The sequence below is a fragment of the Bombina bombina genome, chromosome 7, assembly GCF_027579735.1.
Source record: "Bombina bombina isolate aBomBom1 chromosome 7, aBomBom1.pri, whole genome shotgun sequence".
NCBI classification, from domain to species: Eukaryota; Metazoa; Chordata; class Amphibia; order Anura; family Bombinatoridae; genus Bombina; species Bombina bombina.
In genome coordinates this window covers 178,120,270-178,140,969 of record NC_069505.1, presented here as the reverse complement: position 1 = coordinate 178,140,969, position 20,700 = coordinate 178,120,270, and the positions used below count along the sequence as shown (strand labels likewise).

General features: G+C 42.5%; 1 protein-coding gene across 1 annotated transcript in view; it reads left to right on the top strand.

The window, feature by feature from the left end:
* IGHMBP2 (immunoglobulin mu DNA binding protein 2) overlaps positions 1 to 17,761 on the top strand; it is a 166,514-nt gene extending 148,753 nt beyond the window's left edge. The window contains exon 16 of the mRNA XM_053720443.1: positions 17,351 to 17,761. Coding sequence (XP_053576418.1) covers positions 17,351 to 17,542 — 192 coding nt within the window. The 3' untranslated portion in view covers positions 17,543 to 17,761. The remainder of the gene's footprint in view (positions 1 to 17,350) is intronic.
* The last annotated feature ends 2,939 nt before the right edge of the window (positions 17,762 to 20,700 follow it).

The window sequence follows — 20,700 nt, the reverse complement described above, 5'->3', positions numbered from 1 at the left end:
CCCTTCCCTCTCTCCCTCCATTCTATGCCTCCCCTCTCTCCCTCCCTTCTATCCCTCCCCTCTTTCCCTCCCTTCTATCCCTCCACTCTCTCCCTCCCTTCTATCCCTCCCCTCTCTCCCTCCTCTATATCCCTCCCTCTCTCCCTCCCTTCTCTCTCTCCCTTTTCCCTGTCCCTTCTCCCCCTCCCTTCTCTCCCTTCCATCTCTCCCTCCCTTCTCTCCCTCCCCTCTCTTCCTCCCTTCTCTCTCTCCCTTCTCTCCCTCCCCTTTCTCCCACTCCTTTCTTCCATCCATCTATCCCTCCCTCCCTTCTCCCCCTCCCTTCTATCCCTCTCCTCTCCTCGATCCCTCCCCTCTCTCCCTCCCTTCTCTCCCTCCCTCCTATCCCGCCCCTCTCACCATCCCCTCTCTCCCTCCCTTCTCCCCATCCCTTCTATCCCTCCCCTCTCTCTTCCTCCCTTCTCTCTCTCCCTTCTCTCCCTCCTTTCTCTCCCTCCCTTCTCTCCCTCCCCTCTCTCCCTCCCCTCTCTTCGTCCCTTCTCTCCCTCCCTTCTCTCCCTCCCTTCTCTCCCTCCCCTCTCTCCCTCCCTTCTCTCTCTCCCTTCTCTCTCTCCCTTCTCTCCCTCCCTTCTATCCCTCCCCTCTCTCCCTCCTCTCTATCCCTCCCTCTCTCCCTCCCTTCTCTCCCTCCCTTTTCCCTCTCCCTTCTCCCCCTCCCTTATATCCTTCCCCTCTTTCCCTTCCATCTCTCCCTCCCTTCTCTCTCTCCCTTCTCTCCCTCCCCTTTCTCCCACTCCTTTCTTCCATCCATCTATCCCTCCCTCCCTTCTCCCCCTCCCTTCTATCCCTCTCCTCTCCTCGATCCCTCCCTTCTCTCCCTCCCTCCTATCCCGCCCCTCTCACCATCCCCTCTCTCCCTCCCTTCTCCCCATCCCTTCTATCCCTCCCCTCTCTTCCTCGCTTCTCTCTCTCCCTTCTCTCTCTCCCCCTTCTCTCTCTCCCTTCTCTCTCTCCCTTCTCTCCCTCCCTTCTCCCCCTCCCTTCTCTCCCTCCCCTCTCTTCCTCCCTTCTCTCTTTCCCTTCTCTCTCTCCCTCCTCTCTCTCCCTCCTTTCTCTCCCTTTCTTCTCTCCCTCCCTTCTCTCCCTCCCTTCTCTTTCTTCTTTTTCTTCCTCCCTTCTCTCCCTCTCTTCTCTCCATCCTTCTCTCCCTCCCCTCTTTCCCTCCATTCTCTTATTCCCTTCTATGCCTCTCTCCCTCCCCTCTCTCCCACCCTTCTCCCCCTCCTACCTCTCCCTAGCTTCTCTCTCTTTTCTCCTTTACCTACCTCACTACCCTCCCTTCCTTTTTCCCTCCCCTCTCTCTCTCCCCTCTCTCATCTCCCTCCCTTCTCTCCCTCCCTTCTCTCTCTCCCTTCTCTCTCACCCTTCTCCCCTCCCCTCTCTCCCTCCATTCCCTTATTCCCTTCTCTGCCTCTCTCCCTCACCTCTCTCCCTCCTTCTCTCCCTCTCTTCTCTCCCTCTCATCTCTCCCTCCCTTCTCTCCCTCCCTTCTCTCCCTCCCTTCTCTCTTTCCCCTCTTTCCCTTCATTCTCTTATTCCCTTCTCTTCCTCTCTCCCACCTTTCACCTCCTCCTACCTCTCCCTATCTTCTCTCTCTTTTTCCTTTATCTTCCTCACTACTCTCCCTTTCTTTTTCCTTCCCCTCTCTCCCTCCCCTCTCTCATCTCCCTCCCTTCTCTCCCTGCCTTCTCTCCCTGCCTTCTCTCCCTCCCTCCCCTCTCTCCCTCCATTCCTTTATCCCCTTCTCTACCTATCTCCCTCCCCTCTCTCCCTCCTCTCTCTCCCTCCCTTCTCTCCCTCCATTCTCTTATTCCATTCTCTGCCTCTATCCCTCCCCTCTCTCCCTCCCCTCTCTACCTTCCCTCTCTCCCTCCTTCTCTTCCTCCCTTCTCTCCCTCCCCTCTTTCCCTACATTTTCTTATTCCCTTCTCTGCCTCTCTCCCTCCCCTCTCTCCCACCCTTCTCCCCCTCCTACCTCTCTTTATCTTCTCTCTCTTTTCTCCTTTACCTACCTCACTACTCTACCCCCTTCTATCCCTCCCCTCTCTCTCTCTCTCTCTCTCTCCCTTCTCTCCTTCTTCCCTTCTCTCCCTCCCTTTTCCCTCTCCCTTCTCCCCCTCCCTTCTCTCTCACCCTTCTCCCCTCCCCTCTCTCCCTCCATTCCCTTATTCCCTTCTCTGCCTCTCTCCCTCCTTCTTTCCCTCTCTTCTCTCCCTCCCTTCTCTCCCTCCCTTCTCTCTTTCCCATTTTTCCCTTCATTCTCTTATTCCCTTCTCTGCCTCTCTCCCACCTTTCACCTCCTCCTACCTCTCCCTATCTTCTCTCTCTTTTTTCCTTTATCTACCTCACTACTCTCCCTTCCTTTTTCCTTCCCCTCTCTCCCTCCCCTCTCTCATCTCCCTCCCTTCTCTCCCTGCCTTCTCTCCCTCCCTTCTCTCCCTCCCTCCCCTCTCTCCCTCCATTCCCTTATCCCCTTCTCTACCTATCTCCCTCCCCTCTCTCCCTCCTCTCTCTCCCTCCCTTCTCTCCCTCCATTCTCTTATTCCGTTCTCTGCCTCTCTCCTTCCCCTCTCTCCCTTCCCTCTCTCCCTCCTTCTCTCCCTCCTTCTCTCCCTCCTTCTCTTCCTCCCTTCTCTCCCTCCCCTCTTTCCCTAAATTCTCTTATTCCCTTCTCTGCCTCTCTCCCTCCCCTCTCTCCTACCCTTCTCCTCCTCCTACCTCTCTCTATCTTCTCTCTCTTTTCTCCTTTACCTACCTCACTACTCTCCCTTCCTTTTTTCCCTCAACTCTCTCCCTCCCCTCTCTCCCTCCTTTCTCTCTCTCCCTTCTCTCTCGCCCTTCTCTCTCGCCCTTCTCTCCCCTCTCTCCCTCCATTCCCTTCTCTGCCTCTCTACCTCCCCTCTCTCCCTCCCTTCTCTCCCTCCCTTCTCTCTTTCCCCTCTTTCCCTTCATTCTCTTATTCCCTTCTGTGCCTCTCTCCCACCCTTCACCTCCTCCTACCTCTCCCTATCTTCTCTCTCTTTTTTCCTTTATCTACCTCACTACTCTCCCTTCCTTTTTGCCTCCCCTCTCCCCCTCCCCTCTCTCATCTCCCTCCCTTCTCTCCCTCATCTCTCTGCCTATATTATTTTGTTTTCTTCTCTGCCTCAATCCCTCCCCTATCTCCCTACTCTCTCTCTCTCTCTCTCTCTCTCTCTCTCCCCCCTCTCTCCCTCTCTACTTCTCTGCCTCCCCCATCTCATTTACTTTGGAAATGTCATTAATACCTAGATATCTCTTTAACAAAGAATAACATGGGAATGAAGCAAATTTGATAATAGACGTAAATTGGTAACTTTTTTAAAAATTGTATGCTCTGTCTGAATCACAAAAGAACATTTTTGAATTCCATATCCCTTTAAATGATCATCCAATTTAGTATTTCAACTTCTCCTTACACTATATTGCCTTCACAAGTTATTTTAAGTTCAACACTTGCTTAAAAACCTGAACCTTGTTTTGTGTTCATTTAGAGACATAAAACACCCTGTAGTTAAAAGATTTTTTGCAGACTTGTAATAAATTAATACACTTGCTGACTGTGAAAATTATCTGAAAACATTAACACTTTGATTACTGCAAAAAAAAATTTCAATGGCCAAACTCCCGTTACCATTTAACTTATTTCTGGATTAGACAAGGCTTGTCCCTGTTATTTTATAAAAAAAATGTTTTATTATTTTGCAGTATCCTTATGTTATTGCCCTGATGAGGCTAATTAGGGTCACGTAAAATAAATTCTACAGTGTCTGTGTAGTATATAGCAGTGCTTGTGTAGTATATAACACAGTTAGGCTTGTGCAGTATATAGCACAGTTAGGCTTGTGTAGTATATAGCACAGTTAGGCTTGTGTAGTGTATAGCACAGTTAGACTTGTGTAGTATATAGCACAGTTAGACTTGTGTAGTATATAGCACAGTTAGGCTTGTGTAGTATATAGCTGTGTTAGGCTTGTGTAGTGCATAGCACAGTTAGGCTTGTGTAGTGTATAGCACAGTTAGGCTTGTGTAGTATATAGCTGTGTTAGGCTTGTGTAGTGTATAGCACAGTTAGGCTTGTGTAGTGTATAGCACAGTTAGGCTTGTGTAGTATATAGCACAGTTAGACTTGTGTAGTGTATAGCACAGTTAGGCTTGTGTAGTGTATAGCACAGTTAGGCTTGTGTAGTATATAGCACAGTTAGGCTTGTGTAGTATATAGCACAGTTAGGCTTGTTTAGTATATAGCACAGTTAGGCTTGTGTAGTGTATAGCACAGTTAGGCTTGTGTAGTATATAGCTGTGTTAGGCTTGTGTAGTGTATAGCACAGTTAGGCTTGTGTAGTGTATAGCACAGTTAGGCTTATGTACTATATAGCACAGTTAGGCTTGTGTAGTATATAGCACAGTTAGGCTTGTGTAGTATATAACACAGTTAGGCTTGTGTAGTATATAGCACAGTTAGGCTTGTGTAGTGTATAGCATAGTTAGGCTTGTGTAGTATATAGCACAGTTAGGCTTGTGTAGTGTATAGCACAGTTAGGCTTGTGTAGTATATAGCTGTGTTAGGCCTGTGTAGTGTATAGCACAGTTAGGCTTGTGTAGTGTATAGCACAGTTAGGCTTGTGTAGTGTATAGCACAGTTAGGCTTGTGTAGTGTATAGCACAGTTAGGCGTGTGTAGTGTATAGCACAGTTAGACTTGTGTAGTATATAGCACAGTTAGGCTTGTGTAGTATATAGCTGAGTTAGGCTTGTGTAGTATATAGCTGAGTTAGGCTTGTGTAGTATATAGCACAGTTAGGCTTGTGTAGTATATAGCACAGTTAGGCTTGTGTAGTGTATAGCACAGTTAGGCTTGTGCAGTATATAGCACAGTTAGGCTTGTGTAGTATATAGCACAGTTAGGCTTGTGTAGTGTATAGCACAGTTAGGCTTGTGTAGTGTATAGCACAGTTAGACTTGTGTAGTATATAGCACAGTTAGACTTGTGTAGTATATAGCTGTGTTAGGCCTGTGTAGTGTATAGCACAGTTAGGCTTGTGTATAGCACAGTTAGGCTTGTGTAGTATATAGCACAGTTAGGCTTGTGTAGTATATAGCACAGTTAGACTTGTGTAGTATATAGCACAGTTAGACTTGTGTATTATATAGCACAGTTAGGCTTGTGCAGTATATAGCACAGTTAGGCTTGTGTAGTATATAGCACAGTTAGGCTTGTGTAGTATATAGCACAGTTAGGCTTGTGTAGTGTATAGCACAGTTAGGCTTGTGTAGTATATAGCACAGTTAGACTTGTGTAGTATATAGCACAGTTAGACTTGTGTAGTATATTGCACAGTTAGGCTTGTGTAGTATATAGCACAGTTAGACTTGTGTAGTATATAGCACAGTTAGACTTGTGTAGTATATAGCACAGTTAGACTTGTGTAGTATATAGCACAGTTAGGCTTGTGTAGTATGTAGCACAGTTAGGCTTGTGTAGTATATAGCTGTGTTAGGCTTGTGTAGTGTATAGCACAGTTAGGCTTGTGTAGTATATAGCACAGTTAGGCTTGTGTAGTATATAGCACAGTTAGGCTTGTGTAGTATATAACACAGTTAGACTTGTGTAGTATATAGCACAGTTAGACTTGTGTAGTATATAGCACAGTTAGACTTGTGTAGTATATAGCACAGTTAGACTTGTGTAGTATATAGCACAGTTAGGCTTGTGTAGTATGTAGCACAGTTAGGCTTGTGTAGTATATTGCACAGTTAGACTTGTGTAGTATATAGCACAGTTAGACTTGTGAAGTATATAGCACAGTTAGACTTGTGTAGTATATAGCACAGTTAGGCTTGTGTAGTATATAGCACAGCTAGGCTTGTGTAGTATATAGCTGAGTTAGGCTTGTGTAGTGTATAGCACAGTTAGACTTGTGTAGTGTATAGCACAGTTAGGCTTGTGTAGTATATAGCACAGTTAGGCTTGTGTAGTATATAGCACAGTTAGGCTTGTGTAGTATATAGCTGAGTTAGGCTTGTGTAGTGTATAGCACAGTTAGACTTGTGTAGTGTATAGCACAGTTAGGCTTGTGTAGTATATAGCACAGTTAGGCTTGTGTAGTATATAGCTGAGTTAGGCTTGTGTAGTATATAGCTGAGTTAGGCTTGTGTAGTATATAGCACAGTTAGGCTTGTGTAGTATATAGCACAGTTAGGCTTGTGTAGTGTATAGCACAGTTAGGCTTGTGCAGTATATAGCACAGTTAGGCTTGTGTAGTATATAGCACAGTTAGGCTTGTGTAGTGTATAGCACAGTTAGGCTTGTGTAGTGTATACTACAGTTAGACTTGTGTAGTATATAGCACAGTTAGACTTGTGTAGTATATAGCTGTGTTAGGCCTGTGTAGTGTATAGCACAGTTAGGCTTGTGTAGTATATAGCACAGTTAGGCTTGTGTAGTATATAGCACAGTTAGACTTGTGTAGTATATAGCACAGTTAGACTTGTGTAGTATATAGCACAGTTAGGCTTGTGCAGTATATAGCACAGTTAGGCTTGTGTAGTATATAGCACAGTTAGGCTTGTGTAGTATATAGCACAGTTAGGCTTGTGTAGTATATAGCACAGTTAGGCTTGTGTAGTATATAGCACAGTTAGGCCTGTGTAGTGTATAGCACAGTTAGGCTTGTGTAGTGTATAGCACAGTTAGGCTTGTGTAGTGTATAGCACAGTTAGGCTTGTGTAGTATATAGCACAGTTAGGCTTGTGTAGTATATAGCTGTGTTAGGCCTGTGTAGTATATAGCACAGTTAGGCTTGTGTAGTGTATTGCACAGTTAGGCTTGTGTAGTATATAGCACAGTTAGGCCTGTGTAGTGTATAGCACAGTTAGGCTTGTGTAGTGTATAGCACAGTTAGGCTTGTGTAGTGTATAGCACAGTTAGTCTTGTGTAGTATATAGCACAGTTAGGCTTGTGTAGTATATAGCTGTGTTAGGCCTGTTTAGTGTATAGCACAGTTAGGCTTGTGTAGTATATAGCACAGTTAGGCTTGTGTAGTGTATAGCACAGTTAGGCTTGTGTAGTGTATAGCACAGTTAGGCTTGTGTAGTATATAGCACAGTTAGGCTTGTGTAGTATGTAGCACAGTTAGGCTTGTGTAGTATATAGCACAGTTAGGCTTGTGTAGTGTATAGCACAGTTAGGCTTGTGTAGTATATAGCACAGTTAGGCTTGTGTAGTATATAGCACAGTTAGACTTGTGTAGTATATAGCACAGTTAGGCTTGTGTAGTATATAGCACAGTTAGGCTTGTGTAGTATATTGCACAGTTAGACTTGTGTAGTGTATAGCACAGTTAGCCTTGTGTAGTGTATAGCACAGTTAGGCTTGTGTAGTGTATAGCACAATTAGGCTTGTGTAGTATATAGCACAGTTAGGCTTGTGTAGTATATAGCACAGTTAGGCTTGTGTAGTATATAGCACAGTTAGACTTGTGTAGTATATAGCACAGTTAGGCTTGTGTAGTGTATAGCACAGTTAGGCTTGTGTAGTGTATAGCACAGTTAGACTTGTGTAGTATATAGCACAGTTAGACTTGTGTAGTGTATAGCACAGTTAGACTTGTGTAGTGTATAGCACAGTTAGGCTTGTGTAGTATGTAGCACAGTTAGGCTTGTGTAGTATATAGCACAGTTAGGCTTGTGTAGTATATAGCACAGTTAGGCTTGTGTAGTATATAGCACAGTTAGGCTTGTGTAGTATATAGCACAGTTAGGCTTGTGTAGTATATAGCACAGTTAGGCTTGTGTAGTATATAGCACAGTTAGGCTTGTGTAGTATATACCACAGTTAGGCTTGTGTAGTGTATAGCACAGTTAGGCTTGTGTAGTATATAGCTGTGTTAGGCCTGTGTAGTGTATAGCACAGTTAGGCTTGTGTAGTATATAGCTGTGTTAGGCTTGTGTAGTGTATAGCACAGTTAGGCTTGTGTAGTGTATAGCACAGTTAGGCTTGTGTAGTGTATAGCACAGTTAGGCTTGTGTAGTATATAGCTGTGTTAGGCCTGTGTAGTGTATAGCACAGTTAGGCTTGTGTAGTATATAGCTGTGTTAGGCTTGTGTAGTGTATAGAACAGTTAGGCTTGTGTAGTGTATAGCACAGTTAGGCTTATGTAGTGTATAGCACAGTTAGGCTTGTGTAGTATATAGCACAGTTAGGCTTGTGTAGTATATAGCACAGTTAGGCTTGTGAAGTCTGCATTGTGCACTTCCAATTCTTAGAGTATGGAAAACCTTTAGTTTTCAGTTAAATGACAGAGAAATGGGTCTAAAGAAATAGTGAACGTATATTACAAATTGTCTATACTACACATAATTAAACATTATGGGCTAGTGGAGCACAAATTTATTACATGACCGCAAATTTGCCCATTTACGGGCATGCAATAAATAACCAGCCATTACAAGTGGCTGCTTATTGCTACCGCAAGCTCGCAGTAGCAATTAGCACTCCCGTTAATTTTCCAAAAGTGCCCCAATTGCCCCCAAAATAAAGTATATTGTACTTTATTTTTAATTTATTTTTTTTTTGTAAAAAAAAAAAAAATGCACAAAGCAGTTTTTAGGGGTTAAAATTTGCGGGTGCGGGGTATTAGAAAAAAACATCAATGAAAAGTGCCTTTACATTGCAGTCTATGGTGAACTGTGTGTTCTCTGTAAATATATATGTATATACACATATAAACACAAATATACAGTATGTACAGTATATATTCATGTACAGATATATTTAAAATTTGCTGCACGATTTACACCTACACTGCGCTAGGTTCTCCTGCCCTGTATCAGGGCATGAAAATGAGGCTCTCATTGGAGCCTATGAAAGCCTAATCTCTTAACTGTTTCCTGTCTCTTCTGTCTCACTTCTCTCTGTCTATATTACTCTCTTTCTGCTTTTTTTTTTTTTTTTTTTTTTAAATTCTTTTTCTTTATTAATCCAGATAGGACATTACAAACTTTCTGAAATACAAAAACAAAAAGATAAAGCAGATACACAATCAATCTGCAGGAACAAGCCAGAAAACAAACGTTTACATGATAAATCGACACTATGTCCCATTTTCATTACCGAAACTAACATAAAACACAATGATGGGGGAAAAAAAAAAAAACCACGCTAAAACCACCCCTCGCGCAACCCACCACCCATGCCCCGTCCAACGACCGTCTCCCCACCTGGGGCTCTGGTCTAGACACCCACCCATTCACGGACCCGAATTTATCCAGGACGCCGGAAATTTCCCTAGCAGGACTAGTTTAGAAAAGCTGACGGTGGATCGTACAGGGGCAAGAATCTGCCTTTGGAGCCGAGAGGGATAGGACATAATAATTGGTAACCATCCCTGAAAAAACTCAACGATTCTCTTCTCAGTGGCATCCGGAAGATGATATGACTCAAATATAATTTGACCTTGGATTTCTTTAAAAGTCCTCGCAAGGCTTGGCACTACCTTCGCTTTCCAGTTTAAGAGAACAAGGTGACGCACTGCCAATATAATCGTATTCAAAATACGAACCACTGGAGAAAAGTTACTATCCACTACTGAAATTAATAAAATTACGTCCTGTAATGTTAACACCAGATTAACATCATATAAAGTATTAAACCAAAAACAAATTTTGTGCCACAACTGATTGATTTTAGGACAGAACCAAAACATTTGAAATAAGTCAGCCCTTGGATTAGAACATCTGGGACAATTATCCAAACCATGAACCGAGAATTTTTGTAATTTAAGCGGATGCATATAAAAATTATTCAAGAGTTTCACGTGCGATTCCTTCCAGGTCATAGAAACCCTACACTTATACATCATGTTGAAGCTCTGGATTATCCTCTCATCAGTAATATCAGGAATAACTGGAGACAACCAGTTACTAATATTCTGCAAGAACTTATCGCTTTGTTTAGAGAGCATGATGTCGTACATTAAAGAAATAGAAGAGATTCCAGTCCTAAATTTTTTGATTAAAGTTCTAATATCAGACCATTCTACCGACATACTACTTTCCCAATTCTGCTCACGCACAAAGTGGCGTATCTGGAAGTAAGCAAACAGATCAGACCTTGGAAGATCATACGATTGAAACAAAAATTCTGCTGTATGGATCTGATTGTCTGCCCCCAACAATTGCTTAACTAGAGTCAACCCCTTATGTCCCCATAGTTTAAATACCTTATGATATATGCCAGGGATGAAATTCGGATTTCCCTGGATAGGGAGAAATTCCGAAACAGAAGGATCTAATCCTAGACAGATACAAAACCTCTGCCAGGCAATGACAACATTTTTGAATGATAACATTCTACAGATATTAGAAGGAAGCTGTCTAGAATTACAATGTAAAAGAGCTCTGAGCGAAGATGGACGTGTATAAAAAGCTTCTTCCTGACTAACCGCTAACCAGTTGGTTTCCGCCACCCAATCCATGGCAAATTTCACCATGGCCGCAATATTGTATAACTTGACATTAGGCAATGCTAAACCAGCACAGTTTGGTCTCTGCATAAGCTTAGCTAATGCAATCCTGGGTTTTTTATCTTTCCAGATAAATTTAGAAAAATAACCATGTAAATATTTTATATCTGAACTCGATATAAAGATGGGAAGATTCTGTAGCACATACAAGAGACGAGGGAAGACAATAGTTTTTATTAGGTTCACCTTTGCGGTAATTGACAATGGGTAAGATACCCAAAGCTGGAGATCAGTTTTAATTTTTTTAAACAATGGGGCATAATTTGCGGCATACCATAACTTAGGATTTCTGTGTAATTCTAGCCCCAAGTATTTAATTGTATTAACAACTTTGAATGGAGTCTTTCCAGAACGAGACAAACTATTACCCATATACATAAGTTCACTCTTTTCCAGATTCACCACATAACCGGAGAAGGAACTAAACTGGGCGAGAAGTTGAAGAATTACTGGAATAGATTGAGATGGCTTATCTACAAATATCAAAATATCATCTGCATAAAGAAGAGTTTTTAAACGGTAGGACCCCAGGGGGATTCCTGTCAGAACATCGCGAAGTCTAACCGCTAAAGGTTCTACTGCCACATTAAACAAGAGAGGGGATAAAGGGCACCCCTGCCTGGTGCCATGATGCAGGACTATTTCCTGGGAACAGATTCCATTGACCAGAAGAAAAGAAATAGGATTGGAATAAATCTTATGAATAAAACGAATGAAATTACCAGAAAAGCCAAAATTTTGCAGCGAGCAAAATAAATGTTCCCAAACAATGGAATCAAAGGCCTTAACTGCATCCAAGGTTAACACAGCTGAATCAGAGATTACGGCCAGGCCAGACTCTGGTTCCAAATTCCACATATAGTCCAAAAACGTGATAACCTTGCGTATATTTCTCGACGAGTTCCTAGAAGTCATAAAACCAGTCTGGTCCGGATGAATCAAATTCTGTAGACAGCGATTCAACCTGGCGGCAATAATACTGACCAGTATCTTATAATCAGTATTAAGCACTGATATTGGCCTATATGAGGCCATATCCTCTGGGTTTTTATTTTTTTTAGCTATGAGTGAAATATTGGCCGCTGCAAAGCTTTTTGAGATGCCATTTTCAGAGAGATAATAATTATTAAAAAAGGCCTCTAGTGCTGACAGCAATTCTCCCTTTAATAATTTATAAAATTCAGCAGGAAGCCCATCTGGGCCCGCTGCTTTATTAAGCTTAAGTTTATCGATAGCGATACCAATCTCCTCTTGCGTTATCAGCTGATTCAGCATTGCCAACTCATCTACTTGGATCTTTGGGATGTTAATAACGGACCAGAAAGCCTTTTGACTATCCTGATCTGTGCTAACCGACGAATACAAAGACTGATAATAATTAAAGAATGCCTGGGAGATCTCCGCTGGCTTAAAAAGCCTGTCCTCGCCCTTTTTTATAACTGCAATATAATTCCTCTTCTTTCTATTCTTGGTAAGGCGCGACAGGTATTTCGCCGAACACCCGTGAAAACTCTTGTATTTAAGATTCAGTCTTACCTCCTCCTCCATAGATCTCTGTTTTAAAAAAATCACCCTTTCCTTTCTGGCCTCAAAATATACTGCCTAATTCATTGGAGAAGGATCCACCAGAATATTCCTATAAGCCGCTCTAGCTTTAACAGAAAAAGAACTCCCCTGTTCCTTGATTTTTTTCGAGCGAATACTCATATAGGCTATGATTTCACCCCGAATCATGGCTTTGGCAGCCTCCCAAAAGACTTCCGTCTTGTGACTATAGTTCGAGTTAAAAGATACATACTCGTCCCAGATACTCTTGATCCAAGATATAAATCTTGGATTAGTATATAAGAAACGAGGGAAGCCAAAGACCTGAACTGAAGGGCTTGGCTCATGAGTATTAAGAAGGGATAAAGAGATTATGGCGTGATCCGATATCAAAAACTCACCAATTCCCGTTTTAAACTGATAAATTAACAAAGATTCAGAAATTAAAAATAGGTCAATCCTCGAAAAAGTTCTATGCGCCTTGGACTCGCACATGAAAGCTCTAACTGTAGGATTTTGAATACGCCATATATCAGTCAAAGTGGTACTTATATTTAGCATAATTCTTTTTTGAAAAGCGATCTAATTCTGGACACATGGTTACATTAAAATCCCCACAAATAATCAAATTCTCCCTTTGAAAGGGAAAAATTTTGTTTTGGATCTGGTCCCAAAATGATAATGAAAATTTATTAGGGGCGTAAATATTGAAAAAAATATATTTAACAGATTTTATCATCACCTGTAATAACATATAGCGGGCAGAGGGATCTACCTCAACTTTAATAACTTGATAGTCCAGATCTTTATGGAATAAGACCGCCACTCCTCGCTTTTTGACTGAAGAGGAGGAGGAAATAACCTCGCCAACCCATTTTATTTTAAGCTTTGCTGCTTCTATTCCGTCTAAATGGGTCTCCTGTAGGAAAACCACCTCCGGCCTTTCTAAAGCCAGTGTTTTAATAACTAATTTACGCTTGGCCGGCGAGGAAATCCCTCCCACATTCCACGAAAGAATTTTAAAACCCACCGCTATGATCTAATCTATCTAAAACACGTAGTCCAGATCGAGCCCATGACGGGAAGTAACAGCCGGGGAGGAGGGGGGCACGCGCAAGAGGAAGCGAGGGAAAAAAAAACAACAAAAAAAAAACACCCCATCGGTCTAGAAATAAAATAATTATCAGAAATCTCGCTGCTGGCGATTTCTTGGTGAACAAAATCACAGAACTGCATGATTCTCACACAATAACAAGATACAAATCCTGAGCATAACTTTACATTAAAACAAATAAAACAAAAGAATTAATTGGGAAAAAATCAAACTCGCCAAGGAGATTCTATGACCCTGACCTAAAGTCCTAGTTGTCTTGTTACCCGTTGACTAACTCACCGGGAGACCTGTACCTAAGGTTCTAGGGTTCTCATAAATTCTTTAATCTCGGAGACTTCATTGAAAATAAATTTGGCTCCCTTATTTTCCACTATGATTTTAGCGGCATAAAATAAACTAGCTTTGATACCTTTGTTAATCAACTGGGAACAAAAAGGGGCCATAAGTCTTCTACGAGCGGAAGTTTCCGCCGAGAAGTCCTGGAACAGCAAAATCTTGCTGTTCCCGAATTCTAATGTACCAGCTTTCTTAGCTAACTTTAGAACCTCAAGCTTGTCCTGGAACTTTAAAAGCTTGAAAATACACATCCTGGGTTTAATCAGACCGCTAGCTGACTCTCTTCTGGGACCTACTCTGTGGGCCCTTTCAATTGCTAGAGGGAGAGAATGAGGTGCTATACCAATGACCTGGGGGAGAGTCAGGGAAGTAAATTTAATGAGATCCTCAAACTCTGGGAATTCAGGTAGGCCAATAATCCTAATGTTGTTGCGCCTAGAGCGATCCTCCAGATCCTCCAGGCGCAACTGGACACTATTCAATTTAACCTCTTGGGCCTGAATAATAGCCTCTTGCGCTGTCAATCTATCTTCAGTAGCGGATATTCTATTTTCCGCTTCCCCAATCTGTGGGAAAAGTGTTTAACTTCTGCCGAGAGTGTAACAATCTCTGAAGAGATAACTCCCAAATCTTTCTTAATACCCTCCAGCTGGGGAGAAAAAATAGCTGTAAGTTGCCCTATCAGGGCCTGGGTATCTATTGCTGTAGATATACTCTCAGATGATACGTCTGCACTTGTATCACCCAATTTAGTATTTCTTTTATCCCTGGATTTAACAGGCATTTTAGGTGAAATTTGGTTACCGTGGGTTACAAATTTTTCCATAAATAGTGAAACAAAAAAAAAAAAAACAAGCAGTATGTGCAACAAACAAAAAATAGCTCCCCTGTAAAAGGGGAAACAAAAGCAGTGATGTCACAATAAGTGAGTGAATATTCTCCTCTTTCCTTTCTTCTTTTTTTTTTTTTCTCTCTCTCCTTTTTCCCCTTATAAACACCTATAAGAGAGAAGGTGAACTGATGTGTAACAGTGAATCAAAAATACAAAAAAAATTAAATCTAGTTAGTGAACTTTGCAATGTTGAACCTATATCAGGTACAATGGTGATAGACTCAATAAACTTGCAGTGACAGGGGCCTAGGCCCTGTGAAAAATGCCTGAGACTTAATAACTTCAGCAGCTAGTAAGAGATAAAAAGGAAAAAAAAAAAATTGGGGTCAAAACCAAACACAGCCACTTATACTCTCATGTACATGGTAGTACAAACAAATATAAACAAAATCATTGTCGAGCTAAACCTGCAAAAAAAAGAGAGTGAACAACATTAAACAGGCCCCTGGATAAAAAACTCCTGGACTTCTTAGACCCCAAGCTATGTCCATTTAAGAGTTCAGTGAGCCCTCTGAAATTCAATGCTGCTTTATACAGTTCAGAGATGTGATTTTAAGCTTCAAATCAACAAAAGTTTGAGGGGGCAAACAGATTAACAGTTATAAATCTTGAAAAATGTCACCTCTGTGCTCCATATAACCAGGAACAAAAAGCAGGACACCCGGAGAGAGTCTGTATCTTTCAGTCACAGCAGGATAAAGCAGGAGCTGAGTCGACCCTGGAAATGCTGACACCCAGCTGAGCAGCGCTCCAAACCGGAGGAGCAGTACTGATAGAGTTGGGAGAAGCCTGGATTGCCAAACCCTGATGCCTTGGAACTTTACCCAGCGGAGTCGACGGCAGGAGCTGGACCACTTGCGACTCCACTGCCCTGCAGGGGCAAAACGCTCGGGACCGTTTACTCGCCCCTCGAGCGGCGCTCCTGCATCCGACAGCGAGCCCGCACCACAAGCCCGGCACAACTTCCTCAATGCCGAAACGAGCTCTCACGGGGACCCCTCCGGGACTGCTGATGCACCAGGCCAATACACCTGTCACTCCAACCGCGCCACTCCGCCTCCTCGACACCTCCTCCCCTGTTACTCGACAGAGCCAAAAAAAGGACAACCGCAAGCCGGGTAGAGTGAGACTGTTCAGATAGTGGTGTAACAGTTACTTAGGGCTCCTCAAGGGTTCTTGTCATTTTTCCCATCGGATATAGCATAGATGCGGTGCACCGCAGCTAAAACAGCAACTATGGTTTCCCTTCTGCTGGCGATAACACGCCCGAGTCCTCACGGAAACAGTGGGCAAAGAGTGAAGGCTAGGATCGCCACCATCGGCCAGAACGCCGACCTGGAGCACCTGTGTCAGAGCTCCGACTTCTCACCGGAAAACCGTATTAGACATTCTTGACCCTTATGGTACAGGATGATTTTAATCTCTCTTTCTGCTTTTATCTCCTCTCTCTCTCTCTCCCTCCCTCCTCTCTCTTTTCACCTCCCCTCCCTTCCCTCTCCTTTCCTCCCTACACTCCCTGCACCCCCCATTTCTATCTATCTCTTCACTATATAATTTTTCTCTCTTTGCTGTCTCTTTTCTCTTCTCTTTCTGTCTCTCTCACTTGTTCATCTGTCTCTTCACTGTTTCCTGTCTCCCTTCTCTTTCATCTCCTTTGTCTTTTTTGTCTCTCCCTGCTTTTATCTCTTACTTCTCTGTCTCTTCACTTTTACACTTTTTTTCTCCTCTTTCTTTTCCCTTCACTCTCCTCTGTTTATTCGATATCTCCTCTCTCCTTCCTCTTCTGTCTCTCCTCTTTGTCAACACTCTCCCTTCTCTCATTTCTCTGTTCTTTCTCTCTCCTTTCACTCTCTCTCTCTCTCTCTCTCTCTCTCTCTCTCTCTCTCTCTCTCTCTCTCCTTTCACTCTCTCCCTCTCTCTCTCTCTCTCTCTCTCTCTCTCTCCCTTTATCTCTCTCTCTACCTCTCTCTCCCTCTCTCTACCTCTCTCTCTCTCTATCTATACCTCTCTCTCTCTACCTCTTTCTCCCTCTCTCTACCTCTTTTTCTCTTTCTCACTCTCTCTCTTTCTCTACCTCTCTCTCCCTCTCTCTACCTATTTTTCCCTCTCTCTCTCCCTCTCTCTCACTCTACCTCTCTCTCCCCCTCTCTCCCTCTCTCTCTCTCTACCTCTCTCTCTCTCTACCGCTCTCTCTCCCTCTCTCTCACTCTACCTCTCTCTCTCTCTACCTCTCTCTCTCTCTCTACCGCTCTCTCTACCTCTCTCTCTCTCTCTCTCTCTCTCTACCACTCTCTCTACCTCTCTCTCCCCTATCTCTCTCTCTCCTATCTCTCTACCTCTCTCTCTACCCCTCTCTCTCTCTCTCTCTCTCTCTCTCTCTCTCTACCTCTCTCTCTACCCCTCTCTCTCTCTCTACCTCTCTCTCTACCCCTCTCTCTCTCTCTCTCTCTCTCTCTCTCTCTTTCTGTCTCTCTTTCTTTCTCTCTCTCTCCCCCCCCTCTCTCTCTCTACCTCTCTCTCTCCTTCTCTCTCTCTATCTCTCTCTCTCTATCTCTCTCTCTCTCTTTCAAATAGCAAAACATTTGTATTCTTAATACGTTGAAAACAATAATGTAGTATTCTTAAACGTATTAAGATAAGGAGACACACAAATACAGTTTTACTTCCCTGTATAGGCAGTTAATTGCAACACATCTGTATTTGACATTTCAATCTTAGATCATGGATGTATTAATCTCTAACATAAACTTCAGGTCAATCACATAATCTGCATAATTATAGAGTAACACATGTAAAAAAAAAATTTCTTTATTCCAAAGTAAGTTTTCATTTCTAAACCCACTAATTATATTTCTTCTAGGTTCATGGATGTGGAGAAAAAGCTAAAGCCAACGCACGTGCGCGGATCAGCCGTGAAGGAGTTATTTATTCCGGAAGTGGAAGTAAAGACCATTCATTAGACCCAACAAAAAAAGCTCATTTACAGAGGAGACTGGATAAGAAAATCAATGAATTAACCAATCAGAGAAAACTAAAAAAGAAGGAAAATTAATGTGTAAACTAATAAACATTCTATCTGGGACAGATGTTTTGTTTTAAAAACTGATTTTTACGCTGTTTGTCTCAGACCTGAAAATTCTGTAATTATGTGGCTCTGAAATACTGGATTTCAAATGTGATTTCTAACCAAACATTAAAGGAGCACGGAAATCAGAAATAAAATATTAAGATTCAGATAAAGCATTTAATTAAACAAAGTCATTGTCACAAATATTGGAATTGATTCCAGTCTCTGATTTCCTATTCAATATTGGAAAAATGGCATTATCAGTTTCTTTTTTTTTTTGTCAAACTCAGCTCAGGCATGATGCCTGTCATAAGATTCCAACTTCATTTCTCTTGTAAGGTGTATCCAGTCCACGGATCATCCATTACTTGTGGGATATTCTCCTTCTCAACAGGAAGTTGCAAGAGGACACCCACAGCAGAGCTACTATATAGCTCCTCCCCTAACTGCCATACCCAGTCATTCTCTTGCAACTCTCAACAAAGATGGAGGTAGTAAGAGGAGAGTGGTAAAATATAGTTAGTTTTTTCTTCAATCAAAAGTTTGTTATTTTTAAATAGTACCGGAGTTGTACTATTTTATCTCAGGCAGTATTTAGAAGAATAATCTGCCTGTGTTTTTCTATGATCTTAGCAGCTTGTAACTAAGATCCACTGCTGTTCTTACATATGTCTGAGGAGTGAGGTAACTTCAGAGGGAGAATGGCGTGCAGGTTATCCTGCTATTGAGGTATGTGCAGTTTTAAGTTTTTCTAGGGACTAGAAAATGCTGCTGGTACCTGATTAATGTTTAAAGTTAAACCTAAAAACAGTGATTTAATAGCGACTTGTATCAGGCTTACTACCAGAGATATATACTCTGATAATATGGCTATATAAAACGTTTGCTGGCATTTTTAATCGTTTTTATATATGCTTTGGTGATAAAACTTATTGGGGCCTAGTTTTTTCCACATGGCTGACTTGATTTTTGCCTAGAAACAGTTTCCTGAGGCTTTCCACTGTTGTAGTATGAGTGGGAGGGGCCTATTTTAGCACTTTTTTGCGCAGTTAAAATTACAGACAGAGACATTCAGCTTCCCTCAGCAGTCCCCTGCATGCTATAGGACATCTCTGAAGGGCTCTAAAGGCTTCAAAAGTCGTTTATTAAGGAAGGTAGGGCCACAGCTGAGCTGTGGCAGTTGTGACTGTTTAAAAAAAACGTTTATTTCGTTTTTTTGATCCGTTTTTTGCATTAAGGGGTTAATCATCCATTTGCAAGTGGGTGCAATGCTCTGCTAACCTATTACATACACTGTAAAAATTTCGTTTGATTTACTGCCTTTTTTCACTGTTTTTCAAATTTTGACAAAATTTGTTTCTCTTAAAGGCACAGTACCGTTTTTTATATTTGCTTGTTAACTTGATTTAAAGTGTTTTCCAAGCTTGCTAGTCTCATTGCTAGTCTGTACAAACATGTCTGACATAGAGGAAACTCCTTGTTCATTATGTTTAAAAGCCATGGTGGAACCCCATATGAGAATGTGTACTAAATGTATTGATTTCACTTTAAACAATAAAGATCAGCTTTTGTCTTTAAAAAATTTATCACCAGAGGATTCTGACGAGGGGGAAGTTATGCCGACTAACTCTCCCCACGTGTCAGACCCTTTGACTCTCGCTCAAGGGACTCACGCTCAAATGGCGCCAAGTACATCAAGGACGCCCATAGCGATTACTTTACAAGACAAGGCGGCAGTCATGGATAATACACTGTCAGCGGTATTAGCCAGACTGCCTGTATTTAGAGGAAAGCGTGATAGCTCTGGTGTTAGGCGTAATACAGAGCATACAGACGCTTTAAGAGCCATGTCTGATACTGCCTCACAATATGCAGAAGCTGAGGAAGGAGAGCTTCAGTCTGTGGGTGATATCTCTGACTCAGGGAAACCTGATTCTGATATTTCTACTTTTAAATTTAAGCTTGAGAACTTCCGTGTTTTGCTTAGGGAGGTTTTAGCTGCTCTGAATGACTGTGACACAATTGCAGTGCCAGAGAAATTGTGTTGACTGGATAAATACTTTGCAGTGCCGGTGTGTACTGAGGTTTTTCCAATACCTAAAAGGTTTACAGAAATTATTAATAAAGAGTGGGATAGACCCGGTGTGCTGTTTCCCCCCCCCCCCCCCCTCCTATTTTTAGAAAAATGTTTCCCATAGACGCCACCACACGGGACTTATGGAAGACGGTCCCTAAGGTGGAGGGAGCAGTTTCTACTTTAGCAAAGCGTACTACTATCCCTGTTGAGGACAGTTGTGCTTTTTCAGATCCTATGGATAAAAAATTAGAGGGTTACCTTAAGAAAATGTTTATTCAACAAGGTTTTATCCTGCAGCCCCTTGCATGCATTGCTCCTGTCACTGCTGCTGCGGCGTTCTGGTTTGAGTCTCTGGAAGAGGCTTTACAGACGACTCCATTGGAGGACATACTTAACAAGCTTAGAGCACTTAAGCTAGCTAATTCTTTTGTTTCTGATGCCATTGTTCATTTGACTAAACTAACGGCTAATAATTCTGGATTTGCCATCCAGGCGCGTAGGGCGCTATGGCTTAAATCTTGGTCAGCTGACATGACTTCAAAGTCTAAACTACTTAACATTCCCTTCAAGGGGCAGACCCTATTCGGGCCTGGTTTGAAGGAAATTATTGCTGACATTACTGGAGGTAAAGGTCATGCCCTTTCTCAGGACAGGTCCAAATCAAGGGCCAAGCAGTCTAATTTTCGTGCCTTTTGAAACTTCAAGGCAAGTGCAGCATCAACTTCCTCTGCTACAAAACAAGAGGGAACTTTTGCTCAGTCCAAGACGGCCTGGAAACCTAACCAGTCCTGGAACAAAGGCAAGCAGGCCAAAAAGCCTGCTGCTGCCTCTAAGACAGCATGAAGGAATGGCCCCCTATCCGGTAACAGATCTAGTAGGGGGCAGACTTTCTCTCTTCGCCCAGGCGTGGGCAAGAGATGTTCAGGATCCCTGGGCGTTGGAGATTATATCTCAGGGGTATCTTCTGGACTTCAAGGCTTCTCCTCCACAAGGGAGATTTCACCTTTCACGATTATCTGTCAACCAGATAAAGAAAGAGGCATTCTTACACTGTGTGCAAGACCTC